The 19126-nt window shown below is 37.3% G+C and overlaps 1 protein-coding gene across 1 annotated transcript; it reads right to left on the reverse strand.

Moving 5' to 3' along the window:
* Positions 1-7631: 7631 nt before the first annotated feature.
* On the reverse strand, positions 7632-8785 carry LOC101967445 (small integral membrane protein 14). The gene has a single exon (XM_040280855.2). The coding sequence runs from the start codon at positions 8596-8598 to the stop codon at positions 8299-8301; it is 300 nt and encodes a 99-aa protein (XP_040136789.1). The 5' UTR covers positions 8599-8785; the 3' UTR covers positions 7632-8298.
* Positions 8786-19126: the final 10341 nt, after the last annotated feature.

Here is a 19126-nt window from a genome sequence, read left to right on the forward strand (position 1 = left end):
GCCCACCAAAAAAATGGCAAGGAAGATTTTCCCAGATGGAGTCCGTCTGCCTCCAGTGCTGGGGTGTCTCGTGATGTGGGGGGAGCTGGGCTTTGGCCTTGTGCTGTGGATAAGCAGCAGCTGAGTGACCTGCGTAGGATTGGATCACAGTCTGGAGTTCTGCAGAGGTGCTGATAGGTAGTTCCGCTAAGCTGCTTATGAGCTATGCATGAGCTCGAACTGTGGGATTTGGGTATGGAGTCTATAGATCTACTCGTGCCCAGAGGCTCTGATTTCTGCATAGGTAGTCGCAGTGCTGGCGATTTCCGTGAAAATCCACTGTAAAGGGGTCTTCCCACACTCTCTAGGATGCTGTACTCTGTCTAGGTAAGACCCCGTGGAGAAGCTGCCCATCTGCTCTCCCAGCTTCACGTCACAAAGCAGCCAGAAATAGGACTTCCTCTACTCTGCCATCTTCCTCTCTCCCATATACTTATTCTTAATGGAGTTACTAAAGTCACTCTTCCAATAGTGAGGTCACACCCACAGGAATTAAGTGCAATTATTGTGGAAGGTATTTTATCTATGGTAGGAAGGATGTGTGCCATCTGTTGTTAGTATGCCTAAGAAGGAAGTCATCAGGCATATTTCTCAGAAATGTAAGAGCATCCATTCAGACCATAGCAGAATATATTCCAGTTGGGGCTGGGATTGTGGCTCAGTGGTAGAGCACTTGCCTCTCACGTGTGAGACCCTGGTTTCGATCCTCAGCACCACATAAAAATAAATAAACAAAAATAAAAAAGAATATATTCAAGTTGGGTCAGTCCTTCCTCTATGAGACCCACTGCCACTTGTTATCAGCATGGAAAACCTTTTCAGTGTATCTCAGCTATTCATTTTTAAAAATAAATTTCTTTTAGCATAAAACATTAAATATTAAAGCACTCACAACCATAGACTCAATCAGCTGAGTAGATCCTTCTTCATCTCTTCATCTAGATTTAGATCTTATTCTCACTTGCTCACTCATAATTCACACTGAAAGCAGAGTGATGTAATTGGAAAATGCATTGAAGAGGATAGTTATATAAGAGCAATTCCATGGCAATTGTTAATTTGTAATTTTTTAAAAATTTGGAAATACTTTCAAAATAAATCCCAAAGTATAATTATATATGCTTCCCAAGTGCTTGCAAAGTCATTTATTTTGGCCATGGTGGCAGAGACATTATCTCAAGACACATGGTAGAAGACAGGTCATTTCAGATGATATTTGGTTCTGCAACTAGATTCCTCATCATTGAGAAACTTAGGAAAATACTTTTAGAGAATTGAAACTGAAGTGACTAATGCTTTTGTCACACTTTAGAGAGCAGGCTGTGCCTTACTCCTTTCTTTTCCTGAGTTATTCAATTGTATAACATAGCAGTTTGTCTTGAGTTACTTCATTTTAAGTACACATGCCAATGTACAATAATTCTACATCTTGTTTGTACAAGTAAAGAACCACCATCTACCCAGTACAACCATAAGGCATAAACTGGTTAAATAATTTTTCACACCAATAAAAATTACTACCTATGAACTTACCAAATTAGACGAGGAACACATGGACACATGGGTATATTAAATCATATCAGAAACATCAGACACATGAGCTTATCAATCACACCAGACTCTCACTTAAGACCCATAAAAGAAGGGGTACCTCAAACTGTATCACTGCACACTGATGTATCACCTAGTCACATTTCAAGAGCCTTGTTCGGGAAGATCACCATAGTGATGAACCTCTGTCCCCAGGATTCAGTTCAGCATGGTTGCCCATGATGATGGCGGCCCACTTCAAAATGTTGATTGTACCCTCCTGTTGGCAGTTGTGCTCCTGAGTCTGTGTTTAAATAATTTTCTGACCACCTGCAGTGACTCTTTGCATTTCTATCCTTGTACTGCCTCTTTTAAATCCCATTGTTACTTTAACACTTTCTCAGCTTTGCTGTAACCTAGATGTTGTTATGTGAAGAGTGATGTGTGATTTGAATGTTATAGATATTAGTAAGTAAGACTGGAATGGAATAAAATAATTTGGAATTGCCATGGTCACAAATACCAGGAATAGCCATTGAAGTAAAGTTATGGAGTTTTGTGAGTTTATTGTTATTCAAGCAATTCTGACAGTTTTGAAAGACACAAACATGTTCTGTCTATGTAAATGGCATAGCTTGCTCATAATACACACTTCCATTAACTAGCTCCATTTGCTCCTATAAGAAAATGTGTTGTGTTGCACACAATGTCTCTCCCTCATTCTTTCTGATATCCTCTAGAGCTGTTTCTGTACTGTCAAAGGCAGAGATGAGAAGTTTTGATACAGAACATGGGTAGCCACTCACTAGGTGCTGAAGACACAGTCATAACTCCACATAACCCCCATTTTCCATATATTTCCTCACTACTTGCCCTGTACACTGCTCCAGTTCCCACTGAGGACTCAGGACTCTGTACTATGGTCATGCAGGCACTTATAGGATTCGGATACCTTCAATAGCACCTCTGACACTTTCCCCATCTCACAGAAAAAACTAGGACCACCTTCCTCCATTGTCACATCTCCTCCACAATTTCTAAGTCCTATGGCAGTGGTGCTATCTGTAAGGATAACAACAACCTCTACTAGACCCTTGCAACTCAGATGTCACATAGTGTGCTGCTTAACCCTCTCAAAGTCCACTGTCTCCTCCTGACATTCACACTTAAGTTCACGGGAGGACTGATCTGTGGACCTACCTGCTGAATCTTAGAAAGAATGAAGACTGTAGGAAGAATTAAGACACAATTATCCCTGGTACAGCATTGTGAACAGCAAAACACAAGCACAATAATAGGCATGTTGCACACTGTCAGGCAGTAAAATGGTGAACTGGATTTTCCTGCCTCAGAAAAGACTTTTTCATGAGAACTAAATGGGTTTGCACATCATTATTGTTTTTACTTTCTCTTCCGGGAACTATGAGAATTGACATCCCTACATTACCCTTAGGAATGGATGTGTCTCAGAACTACTGAATAATAATAGATATTAAAGATCTTAAAACTTTCATTTTTTTTAGGTGCTGGGGATCAAACCCAGGGCCTTGAGCATATTAGGCAAGAATTCTACCACTGAACTCTACCCCCAACCCTTAATACCTATTTTTGTACATGCTTTGATCAATGATTTCCTTCCCTTCTTCTGTTTTATTTGTCAAGCTTGCAATGACTCTGTCCACTCCTAGAAAACAAATATATTCAGATGTATTTACTTTGGTGGGGTGCTTTATTGTATATTTAAATCTATGGAGTGGAAAATTTTTCCTTGACCATTTCTGCTCTTTCAGACAGTGTGTGGTTCAGAAATATCCATAGATATTTGTTATAGGACCAAGGCTCAGTCTATTGTCACATGACATATAGCAGTAGTGACTATACTCTTCATATACTGTATTACAAAAATATCAAATAACCTATTCATAAGACAAAGTTGATATTTTTAAATAAAGTCGAACAGGATCACACTATCTCCACAACATCATTAGCATTTCAGAATGAAAGACTTTAATAATATTTATTCTGATTCTGACACCTCACAAAGAGGATCTTTGAAGTTTGGACAAATTGGTTAAGATGAGGAAAGAAACTTGGCATAATAGTTTAGGATTAATGGACATAGCAAGTCAAGGATTTTATATCCTTTTAAAAATCTATTATTTATTTATTTTTATGTGGTGCTGAGGATTGAACCCAGTGCCTCACATGTGCTAGGCAGGCACTGTACCACTGAGCCACAACCTCAGCCCTTTATCTACTTTTTACTTGGTATGTAATAATTCTATATATTTATGGGGTATAGAGTAATAGTTCCATCCATGTATACAATGTGTAATGATCAAACCATGATAATTAGCATTTCATTCACCTCAAATGTTTATTACATCTTTGTGTTAGGAACATTCAAAATACTTCTTAGCTTGAATAATTTTTTTTTTACTGTGTAGCCACCCTACTGTGATATAGAACAGTAGAATTTATTCCTACTCTTTAACTGTATTTTGGTACCTATTGTCCATCCTCTCTGTATTCTCCTTCTCTTTTGCAGCTTCTTGTGACCTTTATTATACCCTCTCATTCTATGAAATTAACCATTTTTAACCTTCCTTATATGGTTAAGAACATGCAACAAATATCTTTCTGTAATTAAAATATGGATTTTCAGACAAGGGATTCAAAGAGTCTTGCAATCTTGAAAAATGTTATTTGACATTTTTAGCTGAAGAACTGATGGTTCTTTCAAGCAGTTGCTGCAATGAACAACAAATTTTTTTGCAACTTTTGTTTTCCTGGGCAACAAATTCCTATATTAATGAAGTTATTTTAAAGAGGCCAGTGGAATACAAATTTTCATTAATGTATTTTTGGCAGTGAATGGGATCAAACCCAGGGCTTCTTGTATGCTAAGAAAGCACTCTTACCACTGAGCTAAAGCCTTAGTACAGCTTTTGTTAATGTAAGTTGTATATATCATTTCAGTTCTCTTTGCTTTCTTTTATATAACTTACAGTTTAGTGTGGGAAATAGTATATAGAAGAAAAGGACAGGAAAGAGGTTCTGATAAGGACATAGCTCTTTGAAAGTAAGTTAGGATATCCTATTGCATTCACTCCTCTATATCCCATCCAACTTGTTTTCTTATTAGGAAACACCTTGAGTGGTAAAGAGAAGGTTTCTCCATACACTTCTTCCCCCTAACAAGCAGCTTAAATAGGAATGTAATTCTTCAAAAATTTTTTTACAGTGGCAGTAGTCTTAATATCAATCTTTTAGTTTCTTTTATTTTTTTGTGTTCTTTCTTAGCAAAGATAATATCATTGCCAAATTTTACTTGCTTTTTCTCCTCTTTACTCCAGTTTTTAGTATAGTGCCCTCAGAATTGTTCAAAGAATGACAGAGAGTGAATTCTGGATTTAGACTTGCTGTGAGCAACAAATTAGTAAATTATCAGATTCATTCCATCAATGAATCTGGAAGGTTGTGTCTCTTAGGACTTGGGCTTGATGATATCAGAGAGAAAGATTATAATTACCCTGCAGGATGTGGCCAAAGATTTGAAATTGTTTCTGAATGGCTCCACTGCAGCTTCAAGAGCAGGCTTCCACCAGATACGAATCTTTAACATTTTTATAGGCAACTGGATGATTTCAAAGGAACATTATTGGTTTAGATGGGAGGAAATTGTTCTGATGACACAGAGGAAGCAGGAGAAAATAGGAAAGATATTGATTGTAGAGACAAAAGAATTTCCTTATACTTGGCCCTAGGCTGCCATACTTGAAGTGACAGAAGCTCCTCTGTCTGTGGGAGGGTTCAACATCCCACATGACCATAGCTTCCCATCTTCCTGGCAGCAGATTTTTATGAACAAACATATTTCCATAGGCTCTAGGGGAATGAGAGTTGGGGGACAAAGTCTACAGATTCTGTGCACCTGGATTCAGACAACTGTAAACTGTGTCATCTACGCTTAGACTGCTTGGTGTTTGAAGTCAAATTGTTTATTACCTAGCAGGTTAAATATAACTCTCATATTGGCTCATAAAAAGAGAGGCATGGATTTGGAGGTCCCTTTGCTACAGCAGTGTAGCAAATTATATTCATGTATATTCCAGTCCAAGCAGTCTTCATATGATGCCAAAAAGAACAAAAGGTCACAGGTACCTGCTAGCCCTTTGGTCTTTAAGCTCTTGTCTGTCCATTTATAAAACAAACACGATTTTATCCATAGATGGAACTTAGATTTCACTGGTAATTATACATGTTGTGGTAGACCAAAGGGGCTCATATCAAAGGTGATCTTTTTTTAAATAATTTTTTTTAGAGAGAGAGAAGAGAGAGGGAGAGAAAGAATTTTTTAATATTTATTTTTCAGTTTTCGGTGGACACCTTTATTTTATTTTATGTGTTGCTGAGGATAGAACCCAGCACCCCATGCATGCCAGGCAAGCACATTACCGCTTGAGCCACATCCCAGCTCCTCAAAGGTGATCTTTATGTCTAAGGTCATGCAAAACCCCAGGAGGAGAATCAGATTGCATTCTTATGTGCTTTGCATATACTTCTATAGCAGCACTATTAACCACTGAAAATATTCTTTGAAATACTTTTGTATTCTCCAGTACGTGGTTTGCGATTCAATTTGCAAACATTAAGAGAGAATACTTGAGCTGAAAATATCTGGAAGACTGCTATATCCTTTTAAATTGTTTTTTTTTTTGGTTGCAAGTGGACAAAATACCTTTATTTTATTTATTTATTTTTATGTGGTGCTGAGGCTTGAACCAAGTACCTCACACATGGTAGACAAGCACTGTACCACTGAGATACGACATCAGCCCTGCTATATCCTTCTTGAATGGACCCATGTTTATATATGCTATAATATAAATGTCTCTATTATTATAAATTATTGGCAAATATAGTTAAAATATACTTTGTTTTTTAAGAGTGTTTTGTGTTACTTGTTGGCAAATTATAAAACAGGGAATATTATAACAAAAATCTCAGCAATGGGTGATTTGTACTTGCCTGTGCTAACATTACACCTTTATCAGCATAAGTAATTAAAAGCTAGCTGTATTATTTCAAGAAGTTGAACACAAAACCAAGATGCACAGGAAAAATATAAGTCATGAATATTGGATTATATAATGAAATAATGCCTTTACAATGTTTATCTAAAAGATAATCATAATAAAGGGGGAAACACCCTATGAGTGTCATACAGTCATATCAGAGACTATTAAATAGTACAATAATATAGAGAAGTGTATTTAGTTCTTATGAATAGTTTTTCAGATATGTACAGTGAAAAGCTAGACTGACCTAGGGGGTAAAAATCCTTACATTGTTAACAAAATATCTTCTAGCCCCATAAATCATGTGTAATCACTTGTTAATGAAAAAATTCCATAACTACATGGGCAAAAAGAATGTAAACTTTTACTTTTTTGTGCATTTCAAAATTCACTTATATTGATGTTCCTTCCACCCCAATCCATCCCATTACCAAACAGGAATGAGCTAAGGAGTGACAAAAATATTCTTCTTTCTCATTTTCTTCCTTTTCCCTTGGGATAAACCAAGACTTCATTAGATTTTTTTTTTTTGAAGTTGGAAGGATAACAAAAGTCTCAAAATTTCCTTCAAATAAAATAGAGTGAATAAGTAAATAGGAATTCAAATGTCAGTAAGCTAGTAAGCCTCAATATAAATGTAAGATAGTTTCCCTTTAACAGGGGAGTGTTAGAAGAGAGGTTTCCTGGGAGGCACTCATTTAAAAAATAGATTATAACTTAAGTTATTACTAGATAGATCATTCCTGGCAAAGGCAGAAAGAATGAACATTTTCTCTCCTTTCATGAATCTTGTAAGGCTAGGGTATAGTGGCTTGCAAATGTCATATATTGGACTGTAAATCATGTACCATATGATTAATCATGGTTATTTATGGTATTCTCAAGGCTGGGGAGATAGCTCAGTGATAGAGCACTTGCTAGCATGTACTAGGCCCTGGGTTCAATGCTGAGCACTGCAAACAAAACAAAACAAACAAAACATTATTAACATTAGACATTTTTAATGGGTGTAAAAAATTATTAAAACAGCCATTTCATTTCTCCTTCTCCTAATCTAGCCACATAAGTCATCTCCAATAGATGATACAGATTTCAGCAATAATTTGTAAAATATTCCAAGAGTTGGCATAGTCCCAAGAATTAGAGAAAACTTCCACCCACTCATAAACTTCCGAAGTAAATGTAAATATAGCGTGGTTCTCATTTTCTTTCATATAATGCCACATAACACCAAATAACTTTGTAAGTATCTTATGAAGAAAACAAAAGCTTAAAAACCTATCAAAACTATTTAAAATATTTAAATGCAGAAAACTCAAATTTCCTTCAATCAGGTCACAAATCACCCCAAAATTGGAATCACATTTACAAACAGAATGAGTAGAATGTTTAGGACAACCAAAACTGCCCCATGTAACTTTTAAAATGTAATCATTTACTCAAATACATTTCAAATGGGAATGGTGATAACACAGGAAGCAAGAATAAGTTCGCAATTGAAGTTTCTAGAAGCTCAGGAAAACAATAACATCCCATGTCGCAGATGCAAAAAGAAAAACAGTTCTAATGGAGTTAAAGAGTACTCTGGTCATCTTCGTTCCTTTAATCTTGTAAGGTGTTAACTATTTTCACTTCCCTTATCACAAAGTTAGTCCACAGGAGGAGCTGGTGGATCTTGTCCATTATGAGGACTGGTTGGCTTTCCGGATAAGTTGGATCCTCTTAGATTAGGCGGTCTCAGCAAGAACGCGATCACTGCAATAACCATCCAGGCCATCAAGATCATAGTAATATCGATGCCGTTGTCACCGGAGGGTCCTGGTAATTCCTGAAGACATTCTGTGTCCGTGCAGTAGGACTGGGACTGCCGCAACAACTCGATCAGCCTTCGCATCACTTGATCATGAGAGCAAACACATTCACAGGGATCGAATCCACCTTCTGCCATGATTGCTCAGCTTGATTTTACTTGACTGTTTAAATCCGTCCAGGACACAACCGACCGACCGACCGGTGAGGAGGGAAAGGGCCGCGACGTACTCTCGACGGAAAGACAGCACAGGGCGTCTGGCTACCGCTGCTCCGGAAGCTGCTGCTGCTGGTGCTCTGGTCCGCGGTCCGCAGTGTCCTCCCCTTCCTCTGTTTGGATTCGAGATTGACCACGTCACTCTTAGCCACGAGACTGGGATCTGCCGCCCCCAGATGGCGGCTCGACAGATTGCAGCGCCTCAGCAAAGGGTGATTTATTTAAGTTCCATTTCACCGCATCCTTATGAATTATATATCTATGATACAGTGTCTATTTTTAAGTAAAACACTAAGTGTTCCCTAATATGATAATTTTTAATCTCAGTTTTTATTTTTCATTTAAAGTTACTAGAATATTTAAAAATATTCTAATGTAATTTGAACTGTTATTTGGCTAATTTTCTATCTTAATTTTTAACCATTTATCCTTTCATTTTCATAGTGCTTTAATTTTTTTCTTTTAAGTGGGCTTTTTTTGTGGTTGTTCATATAAAGAATATTAATCCTGCATCATGTTGTATGAAGAACAATCACCCTGATTATGTTTTCTCAAGATTGCTATTTGAGACTTTTACTATTTTTATTTTTTAAAATGTAAATTGATAAATAACAATTGAATATATTTATGGGTTACAATATGATGTTTTAATATATGTATATAACTTAAGAGATGAATGAGTTATAAAAGGGACTGGATAGAAGGGCAACCGATTGTTTACCTCAGAATGGTGAAATTGTGGATGATCACTTATTCTACTCTTCTGTATTTTGTGATTTCCTATAAAGAGAATACTTTATTAATCAGAGAAGAAACAAAGTCTATTTTACATCAAGAAAATTATAGTGAAATCATTTATACTGAAAAATATTTGGTAAGTAGCAATGTACTATCAAGAATATATTTTCTTTATAAATCAGTGTTCCTTTTTAGGCATCATCTGAAGCATGAGTGGCAGGCAGGGACTTGGTTTCCAGTTTTTTCTTGGTTAAAGTTAATGGAGCATAGTATTTTGTGTCCCCCAAAAGGTGAAAATATTTGCTATAATAGCATCTCCTAATATTTGTACCACCTGTATCTTTATTTCTTATATCACTGAAGTAAAAAAAGGCCAATAATATGATGCTCAGTAAGCAGACTAGAAACAATGGCCCATAAATCCTAACACTCAAGGAGGTCTCTACTTTTCAGAGTAGCCACTTAATGAGTCTGTGATCTGTAGATTTGTCTGAGCCCAATTCAAACATACTTAGATCTCCTCATCTATCATCATTTCTGTGAGTTTGAAAAAATATTGTTTTTGTATAGTTTCTTTTTGTTCATTCAAAACTTACTCAGGTTGACCCACCTATTAACTCCCAATCTTCTTAACTATCATTACTCTGGAATTGTTTTCTTTTCTGTGAAAGCAGTATCAACAACACTAATCCTCTCACTAATCTGTTGTCTGTTTTTAGCTATTATAATAACCTGAAGGAACCAAGAACCTATGGCACATATTTTTGTGGACACTGATCTAACAAATGAAACCAGGTTTCCCTCTTTTTTTCCTACCTCAGATTCCCTGGGCAATGTAATATCATTTCTAAGATTAAAATTATAACACAAGTATTATAAAAGAGGTATTTGCTAGATTTTGCAACTCCAGTTAACAATTAATATGAATTTTGAAGATGACTAAATAGAGGTACCTAACACTCATCTCTTCCTCCACAAAGAAGAACCAAAGGAACAGGTGAATTGCTGCATTTTGAGATGAGTGACAGACAAAATGCTGGAACTCAGCAAGAGAGATTGGAAAGAAATAACACACCTCAGCAATTGTCACTGCAGCTCTCTAGTGAGATGTGTGGGGGCTCCCCTTTTCAGGGGTAGAGGTGAATGGGAAAGTCCCTGCAGTCTATCCGTTTTAGAATCCAGAAATCCTAGCTACTGCAAAATTTCACCACTTGAAATACTGTTAGCAGAACCATCTGGAGTTTGTACTGCAACTTTCTTTAGAAAAGTAACTCATGTCACCCTTCCCACTGACTCTAGATCCCAGCCTGTTATGAATGAACACCATCTTAAGAGGGGAGCTATTGTCCAAATTCAAGCTGTTTTAAGTGTCAGAAACCCCTGCATATCCTCATCTCTGGGACGCCACGGACATTCCACCATGTTGGCATGGGGAATTGCAGTCTCATGGATCCAACTTGGCTCAGCAAAGCAATTTGACCCCAGTACTGAAGCCTACTTGGAGTTCTGCATTGCAGGAGAGAGTAGGGCCCTTGTTCTTGAGAACAAGGTCACGGCCAGGTGCATGTGGACTTGTGCCAATGCCAGGACTGAAGACAGATGCTCACCTGGTCCCCACTGCTGCATCATCTCCATGCTTCCTCTGGGAGCATGTTTCTCTTCTACTGGGGCCAGAAACTCACAACACATTCCTGCTGCTGCTGTGCCACCATGCACTCTGTTTGGGTATGCAGTTCAGTCCAGACTGAGTGTAAATGCCACAGAGGGGGTCCCGTGGTTCCATTGCCACCTCTCTCTGTGCATGGTGAGGGGCAGCCTACTACTTGGTATAAGAGCATGCATGTCAGGCCCAACTTGGCTCAGTGCCAGAGGCCCTTGTGGCAGCAGAGCTAACTTCATCAATGTCTGAAGAAATGCTCTTCACCTGACTGATACTGCTACTCCCATTGTATAAGTGTCTGCACAGTGGGCATCCCACATCCATTTATGTATATGCTACACCTGCATGAGCTTTTAGATTGTCCCCACACATTCATAGTCTCTGGAGATTGTGGATCTCTTCAGCTGTACCATTTCATGCACTGTGCTTATAATCTTTAATTATAAAAGATTATACTTGGGCCTGAAGTACATACCCTTATACCAAGAAAGCTATAGGAAGATTATATTTTTGGTATCCAACTGGAAACAAAGAAAACATTGCATGCACACCAAAGTGCTGCCTCAAGACACATATTCAGGAGGAATCTGTTGACTATGAAGGACATACATATAAGTGATAGAAATAAGTGATTTGTGAGAAGCACAGATTTCAATGTAGGAAGACAAAAATATTATAAAACACAATAACATAATGCCTCCAAAAGAATATAATAACCTTTTTGCAAAAGATTCCAAAGGAAACAATATTGATGAGAAACCTTATAAAGAATTTAAATAACTATACAAGGTTAATGAAATATAGAGAGTTGAACAAAATTAGAAAAGCAATGAACAATATGAATGAAAAATTCAGCAAAGAAAGAATCTTGAAAAAAGAATCAAGCAGAAATCTTGGAAATGAAGAGCTTGATGAGTCAAATAATAAGTGCAGTTGAAAGCCTCAACAACAGATTAGATCAAGCAGAAGAAAGAATCCTGAACTTGCATATAGGTCTTTTGAAATATTCTGGTCAGACAAGAAAGAAAAGAAAAAAAAGAACATAAAGAGCCTTGAGACCTTTGGGATACCATAAATGAACAAATATCTGCATTTTGTGTGTATCTGAAAGAGCAAAAAGAGGGAAAGTCATCAGAAATCTATTCAATGACATAACTGAAAACTTTCCAATTTTAAGAAAGATATGGTTCACATAGATGAAAGGATAAATAAATACATCCACTATGGTTGGAGACTTCCACACTCTCTTAGTAATATAAAGCTGTAGAAAGAAAATTAGTAAGGATATATAACTGTGTGTCCTTCAACTACCAACTGAATCTAATTTATCTTCATAACCTTCTATATAACAAATCTTTTTAGTACATATGTAAATAGCACCAATATAGCCTATATCCTGGAGTATAAAGTAAATTTTACCAAATTTAAAATGATTTAAATCATACAGAGAGTGTCCTCTGACCAAAATAGAAAAAAACCTCACCAATAAATAAGAAAACATTCAAAAAGTTTTCATACACTTAGAGAGGTTAAACCACTTACTTCTAAGTAATGTATGGTCAAAAAAGGAAGACTCAATACAAATTAGAAAATATTTTGCATTGAATGAAAATTAAAATATGCAAACTGCAGCTAAATCATTGCTAGGTGGCAAATTTATAGCATTAAATGCTTGTACAGGAAAAGAATAAAGATCCCAAATCAGTTCTGAAAGCATCTGTCCTAAATAACTAGAAAAAAAGGAGAAAATAACCCAAATCCAGTAGAATGAGGATAAATAAATAAAGATTTTAGCAGAAATCAATGAGATTGAAAATGAAAAATGAACAGAGAAATATGCAGATACTGGAGAGCAGAAAGGAAAACAAAGGTGGGGATAGATCTCATGGAAATCAAAGGGAGATCAGTAAAGAAAAAGAACCAAGGGATGGGAGGTAGGGAGGGAGTGGGGAGTGCTGGGGAGTGATATTGGCCAAATTACATTTGTTATATTGTGTGCATATATGAATATGTAACAGCAAATCCCATCAATATAATGCACCAATAAATACGATACACCAATGCATATAATGTACCAGTAAAATATAATGCACCAATAAAAATTTGGAAAAAATTTTAAAAGTAAAACAGTAAAAAAGAATAGAGAAATCCCCAAAACCAGTTTTTTAAAGTTTAATACAAGTTATGACCCTATAGAAATTAAAAAGATACTATGAATAACTCTATGCACACATCTTTGCAAATTAGATTCAAATGGAAGGATTGCTTAAGGTACAAACTACCAAAGTTCAAACAAAAGTAAGTAAACTCAATAGATATATATGTATAGAAAGATCAAATTTATAGACATTCAAGAAAGAAATGTCTAGGCCTACATACATGTTTTCACTGGGAAATCCTACCAAAATTTAAGAAGAAATAACACCAGGCTGGGGATGTAGCCCAGTGATAGAGCACTTGCCTAGCATGTGCAAGGCCCTGCATTCTATCCCCAGCTCCCAGTGAAGAAGAAGGAGGAGGTGAAAGAGGAGAAGAAAGAGAAAAAAATGAGGAGGAGGAGGAGGAGGAATGGGGGAGAGGGAGAATTTTGAATTCAATATAAAAAATAATGCATCATGATGAAGTGGATTTATCCTGAGAATGTGGAGCTGGTTTAATACTAAAAAAAAATCAATGAATACAATCCACCACATTAACTTACCAACACCACCAAGAACAACCCAGTCATATGGTCACACAATTGATGAAAATTTTTTATTTATTTTTTATTTTTTTAAAAGAGAGAGAGAGAGAGAGAGAGAGAGAGAGAGAGAGAGAGAGAGAATTTTTATTTATTTATTTATTTTTAGTTATCGGCGGACACAACATCTTTGTTTGTATGTGATGCTGAGGATCGAACCCAGGCCGCACGCATGCCAGGCGAGCGCGCTACTGCTTGAGCCACATCCCCAGCCCAATTGATGAAAATTTGATAAAATTCAACAGCCATTTATGATAACAAAACAAACACAAATGAATAAACATCTCAGTAGACTGCAAGTACAAGGAAGCTTTAAATTGATATAGATAAACTACAAAAATGTCTATATCTTATATTACACTCAGTAGAGAAAGACTGTTTTCTTCTTAACACCAGGGATATGGCCAAGCTGCCACTCATGACTGCCAATCAATATTGTACTTGAAGTTCTAACCAGTTTAATAAGGCAAGAAGAGGAAATAAGTGGCTTACAGACTGGGAAGGAGGGAAAACAACTACTCCAACTCACAGAAGTTTTGATTATCTACATAGAAGATCTTATAAAATCCATAATAATACTTCTAGAGTGAAAAAAGAAGTTGAACAATGTTTCAGGATACATGTTCAACAAAAATGCAAAGTACTTCTCAAAGTCAGCGATGAGCGTTGGAAATCAAAATGTAAAACAAAATAAAATGGCACTGGTCTACATGCCTCCAGCCAGTTTTGTTTCATGTCAGTAGGGCTGCAGAAGGGAAAGACTCTGGGCAGCAGAAAGAGGGAGATTCTGGGAAGAGAAGAAACACTAATAAAAGGGAGGGTAGAGGGGCCCTGTAATAAAACTAGTTGAATATTCAGTTCAAATTTTATTCAAATTATTTAGTTCAAATGGAATACATATAGTTTCTTTCAATGTTCTGAAGCAGTTTATAAATATGTAAGTTCTTCAGGGCTTTCTAGGGGGAACTAGCTAGGAAATTGAGCATAACCTCAGAAATGTATGTAAGCAAGTCCCTGCTTGAGGCACTCTTGTGGATGGATGGAATGCAGAGTGAACTCCAATAGGTAAAGGTGGGGGAAACACACTCACAAGAAAACCCATCCAAGCAGGGTGTAGTGGTGCATGCCTGTAACCCCAACAACTAGGGAGACTGAGGCAGGAGGATCACAAGTTTGAGGCCAGCCTCAGCAACTTAGCAAGACCTTGTCTCAAAATAAAATAAATAAAAAATAGAAAGTGCTGGGAATGGGGCTCAATGGTTAAGTACCCCTGGGTTCCATCCCTGGTACCAAAAATAAAACAAAAACAAAACTATGCAGACAAAGGGTTATAAAATTTTGTATGATGAGCATAAACCTAGTAAGTGGGGCATTTTGTCTTTCACTCATGGAAAGGAAGAAGGAGAAACGTTAGAGAGATCACACAGTCTTTCTCTCCCTACTCCCTTGCCTTCTCTTAAGGTGTTCATTCTGGTAAGAGAGGGATAGGAAACAGGAGGGTGAGTTGTAGCTGATGCCTGGGATGAAGGCTGGAAGGGTTTTGATGCTGGATGAGAAGTGTGGGCTGACTTTCCAGGAAAGGGTTTCCTTCTCAAAGTGTGGCAAGGAGAAGGAAAGAAGGATAGGAGAAAGGGAACAAAGAGGTCTAATTGTATCCTGTGATTTGCTTTAAAATTGGACTTAGCCATGTGTAGTGGATGTGCCTGTGTTCTGGGTCCTCCTCAGGAGCTAAGGCAGAAGGATCATTTGAGCCCAGGAGGTTGAGGACAGCCTGGGCAAACAGAGCAAAACCCCAACTCGAAGAAAAGAAAAAATGTTTCCCTGAAGTATCAGCTTTAAAGAAGAAATATTTATTCTAGGTTCTCTTAAGATAAGCCATATGTTTGACATAAGGGGTGGGGCCATGGATTGTGCTTTTAAATCTTATTGAGTTCAGAATTTGCAAGTGACTCTCCAAAATCGCACATGCCCTCACCATTAACACTGTAGGCAGACCACCCTCTCTCAGCCCAGCCTTCCCAGTGGAGAGGCAGCTCCCACGGCAGCATGGGGGAGTGGGAAATCGTCAGAAACACCGGCTTCAAATACCAGCTCTGCTCTCCTAAGCTGTGGGGTCTGGTGCTAGGTGCTCACTTTGCCTTCTTGATTTGAGATTTTTTAATTTAATTTTTTATATTTATTTTTTACTTGTAGTTGGACACAATATATTTACTTTATTTATTTATTTATTTTTATGTGGTGCTGAGGATTAAACCCAGGGCCTCACATGTGCTTGGCAAGTGCTCTACCACTGAGCCACAACCTCAGCCCCTTTTTAAAATTTTAAACTGGAAAAATAACTGTGCCCAATGTTTTTGAGGATAAAATAAGATGATGTATCCACACAGGTACATAGAAAAGTGAGATTCATTCTACTGTCTTTCCTATTCCTGTGCCTCACCCCTTCCCTTCATTCCCCTTTGTCTAAAACAATGAACTTCTTATTCTTCCCTCTCCCCTGTTATGTGTTAGCATCTGCATACCATAGAGAAGATTTGACCTTTGGCTTTTGAGAGTGGCTTACTTCACTTAACATGATAGTCCCTTGTGCACATATATGAATGCACCCCAGTGAATCTCCACAAGACTAGAATCCTAATTAGAATAAGACATACTTCGTGTTTGTACAAATATGTCAAAATACACTCTATTGTCTATCACTAAAAAGAATACATAAAAATAAAAACTAAGATGATGTATGTAGTGTGCTAAGCGTGTACTAGGGACATTTATAATTAGAATACCAGGTATTCAGCTGTATTTCCTCTTTGTTCTTTGAAGCACTGAAAAGCTCCTGTGAAGGTGGGACCCAAAATTAATTTAGACCAAAAATATGCTGAAGTAAGAAACCACCACCATGTTCAATTCACAGCAAAGATGACTTCAGTTTGCAAAGGTGAGGCTTTCCTGGCAAACTATAATGGGTACCTCCTTTTTTGCATGCATAAAATCTGAACCAGAGTCAATTTTCTTTATGTGAGTAAAAGAGGATAATTTAAGAACAGATGGTCAGGACCAAAAGCCAAGCTTTTCATTGAACAAACTTCAGAGAACAGAGCTCTCAACATAGCTGTATAAATACATGACAGTCCAGGGGTAGTCAATGGATGCTTTTAACAGAAGTTGTTTTTCTTACGATCAATCTCAATTTCAAAGACGATTTCCAGCACTGGGAAATCTGAAGTGTTCTACATTAGAACTATCTAGTATTTAAAGCTACCAAGTATAGTTTCTCTCCTGGGAACCATATCACCTAGCAGACCTGGAGACTCTGTGCATTATATTACACTAAAATTGACCAGTAATCCTTATTTCATCTCCATATATTTCTGCCTCTGTGGGCAGCTCCTGACTTGACAGGCAGCCCAGGGATAGAGCTGCCTACAGTGATATACTACTGGCTCTCACCCACTCTCAAGAGCTGATAATTAAAATTTTAGCAAGTTTGCAAGGAAGGTGTTGAACATAACCATCATTCAAAATGAACATATATAAACTTATGATTAAATTAAGGTAATAATTATCATTTTGTGTTTTACTACACTAACTATTACGTATCATTTTGAAATTATCTCTGTTTTATCTGCATGGTGGAAATCCTAGATAATAGTATAATACAGAGCATCTCTTCTTAACTCTACATTCAGTGATACCATGTTGGTAGCTTGAAATTGGCCATGATGGGATTATTTACAAAAAAAATAAAGGGAAAAATTTTACAAATTAAGGCCTTCTCCTTAGAGGGGAACAACCTGCTCCAAAGAGCTGATTGTCAAATATTTATCAATGTACCTCTGGACTCACCTTCCTTACATCTCTAAGGAATCTATCTCAAGGGGAACACTAAGAACTCTCTCCATATTTCTACACCCCAAATGGTATTTCCTTGTACAGCTCTGTAATTGGCTGTTACTCCTCTTGACCTCTTTACATTCTCTCTGTCTCCTCCCTTCCATACTTTCTTCTAGTTTTTAATTCTGTCTTTATAAAAGTATCTCTTTGTAGTTCTTCTTATTGATGGCATATATTGGATTTATTTCTACCCTTTAAGTATGTATGACCATGAGCTTCAAACCCTTTTAAATGCAAGGAAGGAAAGAACTTATATTGGTTTTCACTATAATCAAGAGAAAATATGCTGCCAGGGTTATCAATTCATACATTTTTGTAAAGGTGTTTTTGTTTTTTTGGTACTGGGGATAGAACTCAGGGGCACTCAACCACTGAGTCACATTCCCAGCCCCATTTGCATTTTATTTAGAAACAGGGTCTCACCAAATTGCTTAGTGCCTCACTTTTGCTGAGGCTGGCTTTGAACTTGCAATCCTCCTGCCTCACCCTTCCAAGCTGCTAGGATCACAGGCATGCAACACTGCACCTGGCTCATATAAATGCTCTTTTAATCAAGCATTCATTATGGGCCAAGACGCCAAGTACTGAGAATCCAGAGATAAAATAAGACATGGCTCAACCATCAAGAGCCTCACATTCTAGAAGGGAGACAGACAAGTAATGGATAATCAGATATTATGATAAGTACTGAAAGAGAGATATTATGTAGTATTATGGGAAGCTAGAGGAGATAAGCAACTGAATTTTCTTGGCGAGGAAGGGGATTGGGAACAGTTTCACAGAAGACTTAACACTTGGATTTGGTATTGAAGGATGAGTACACATTCTTTTTTTTTTATTGGTTGTTCACAACATTACAAAGCTCTTGACATATCATATTTCATACATTAGATTGAAGTGGGTTATGAACTCCCAATTTTACCCCAAATGCAGATTGCGAGTACACATTCGTAGCACCAAGGAGGCATGGAAGGTGGATGTTCTGAGGATTGAAAACAAAGACTTGGTGTATGGGGCGATGGTAGGCATTGTCGTTAAAAATTGTAGACTTAAGTAAACTTAGATGAATGAAGGAATTTAATGGAAGTATTAAAGAGGCCTTGGGGAAGAATTAAATATGAACTGGAGTATTTCTGAGAATCTAGGTATACAGGAATGGAGTACATGGTCTTTTCAAGGTACCACAATATGGCTGAAACAGTTCAACTATTTTCTGTCTTTGTGCTCCAGATTGAAATCCTGAGAGAGGATGTGGTTGGCGTACTTAGTATTGCCCGCCCACCCATGACCTGCTTAGGATTGGCTAAAGCATCTTGATTGACAGTACCACCAAAATTGACCCAAAAAGGAAAGGGGCAAATCCCTAGAAAGGAAAATCATGGTGTAGGAATAAAAAGAAGTAGGAATGGATGCTGGCTGAA

This window comes from Ictidomys tridecemlineatus, chromosome X (genome assembly GCF_052094955.1).
Source record: "Ictidomys tridecemlineatus isolate mIctTri1 chromosome X, mIctTri1.hap1, whole genome shotgun sequence".
Classification (NCBI taxonomy): domain Eukaryota; kingdom Metazoa; phylum Chordata; class Mammalia; order Rodentia; family Sciuridae; genus Ictidomys; species Ictidomys tridecemlineatus.

Coding starts and splice junctions, on each gene's coding strand:
- LOC101967445 (XM_040280855.2), bottom strand. CDS start 8,598: ATGGCAGAAGGTGGATTCGATCCCTGTGAATGTGTTTGCTCTCATGAT.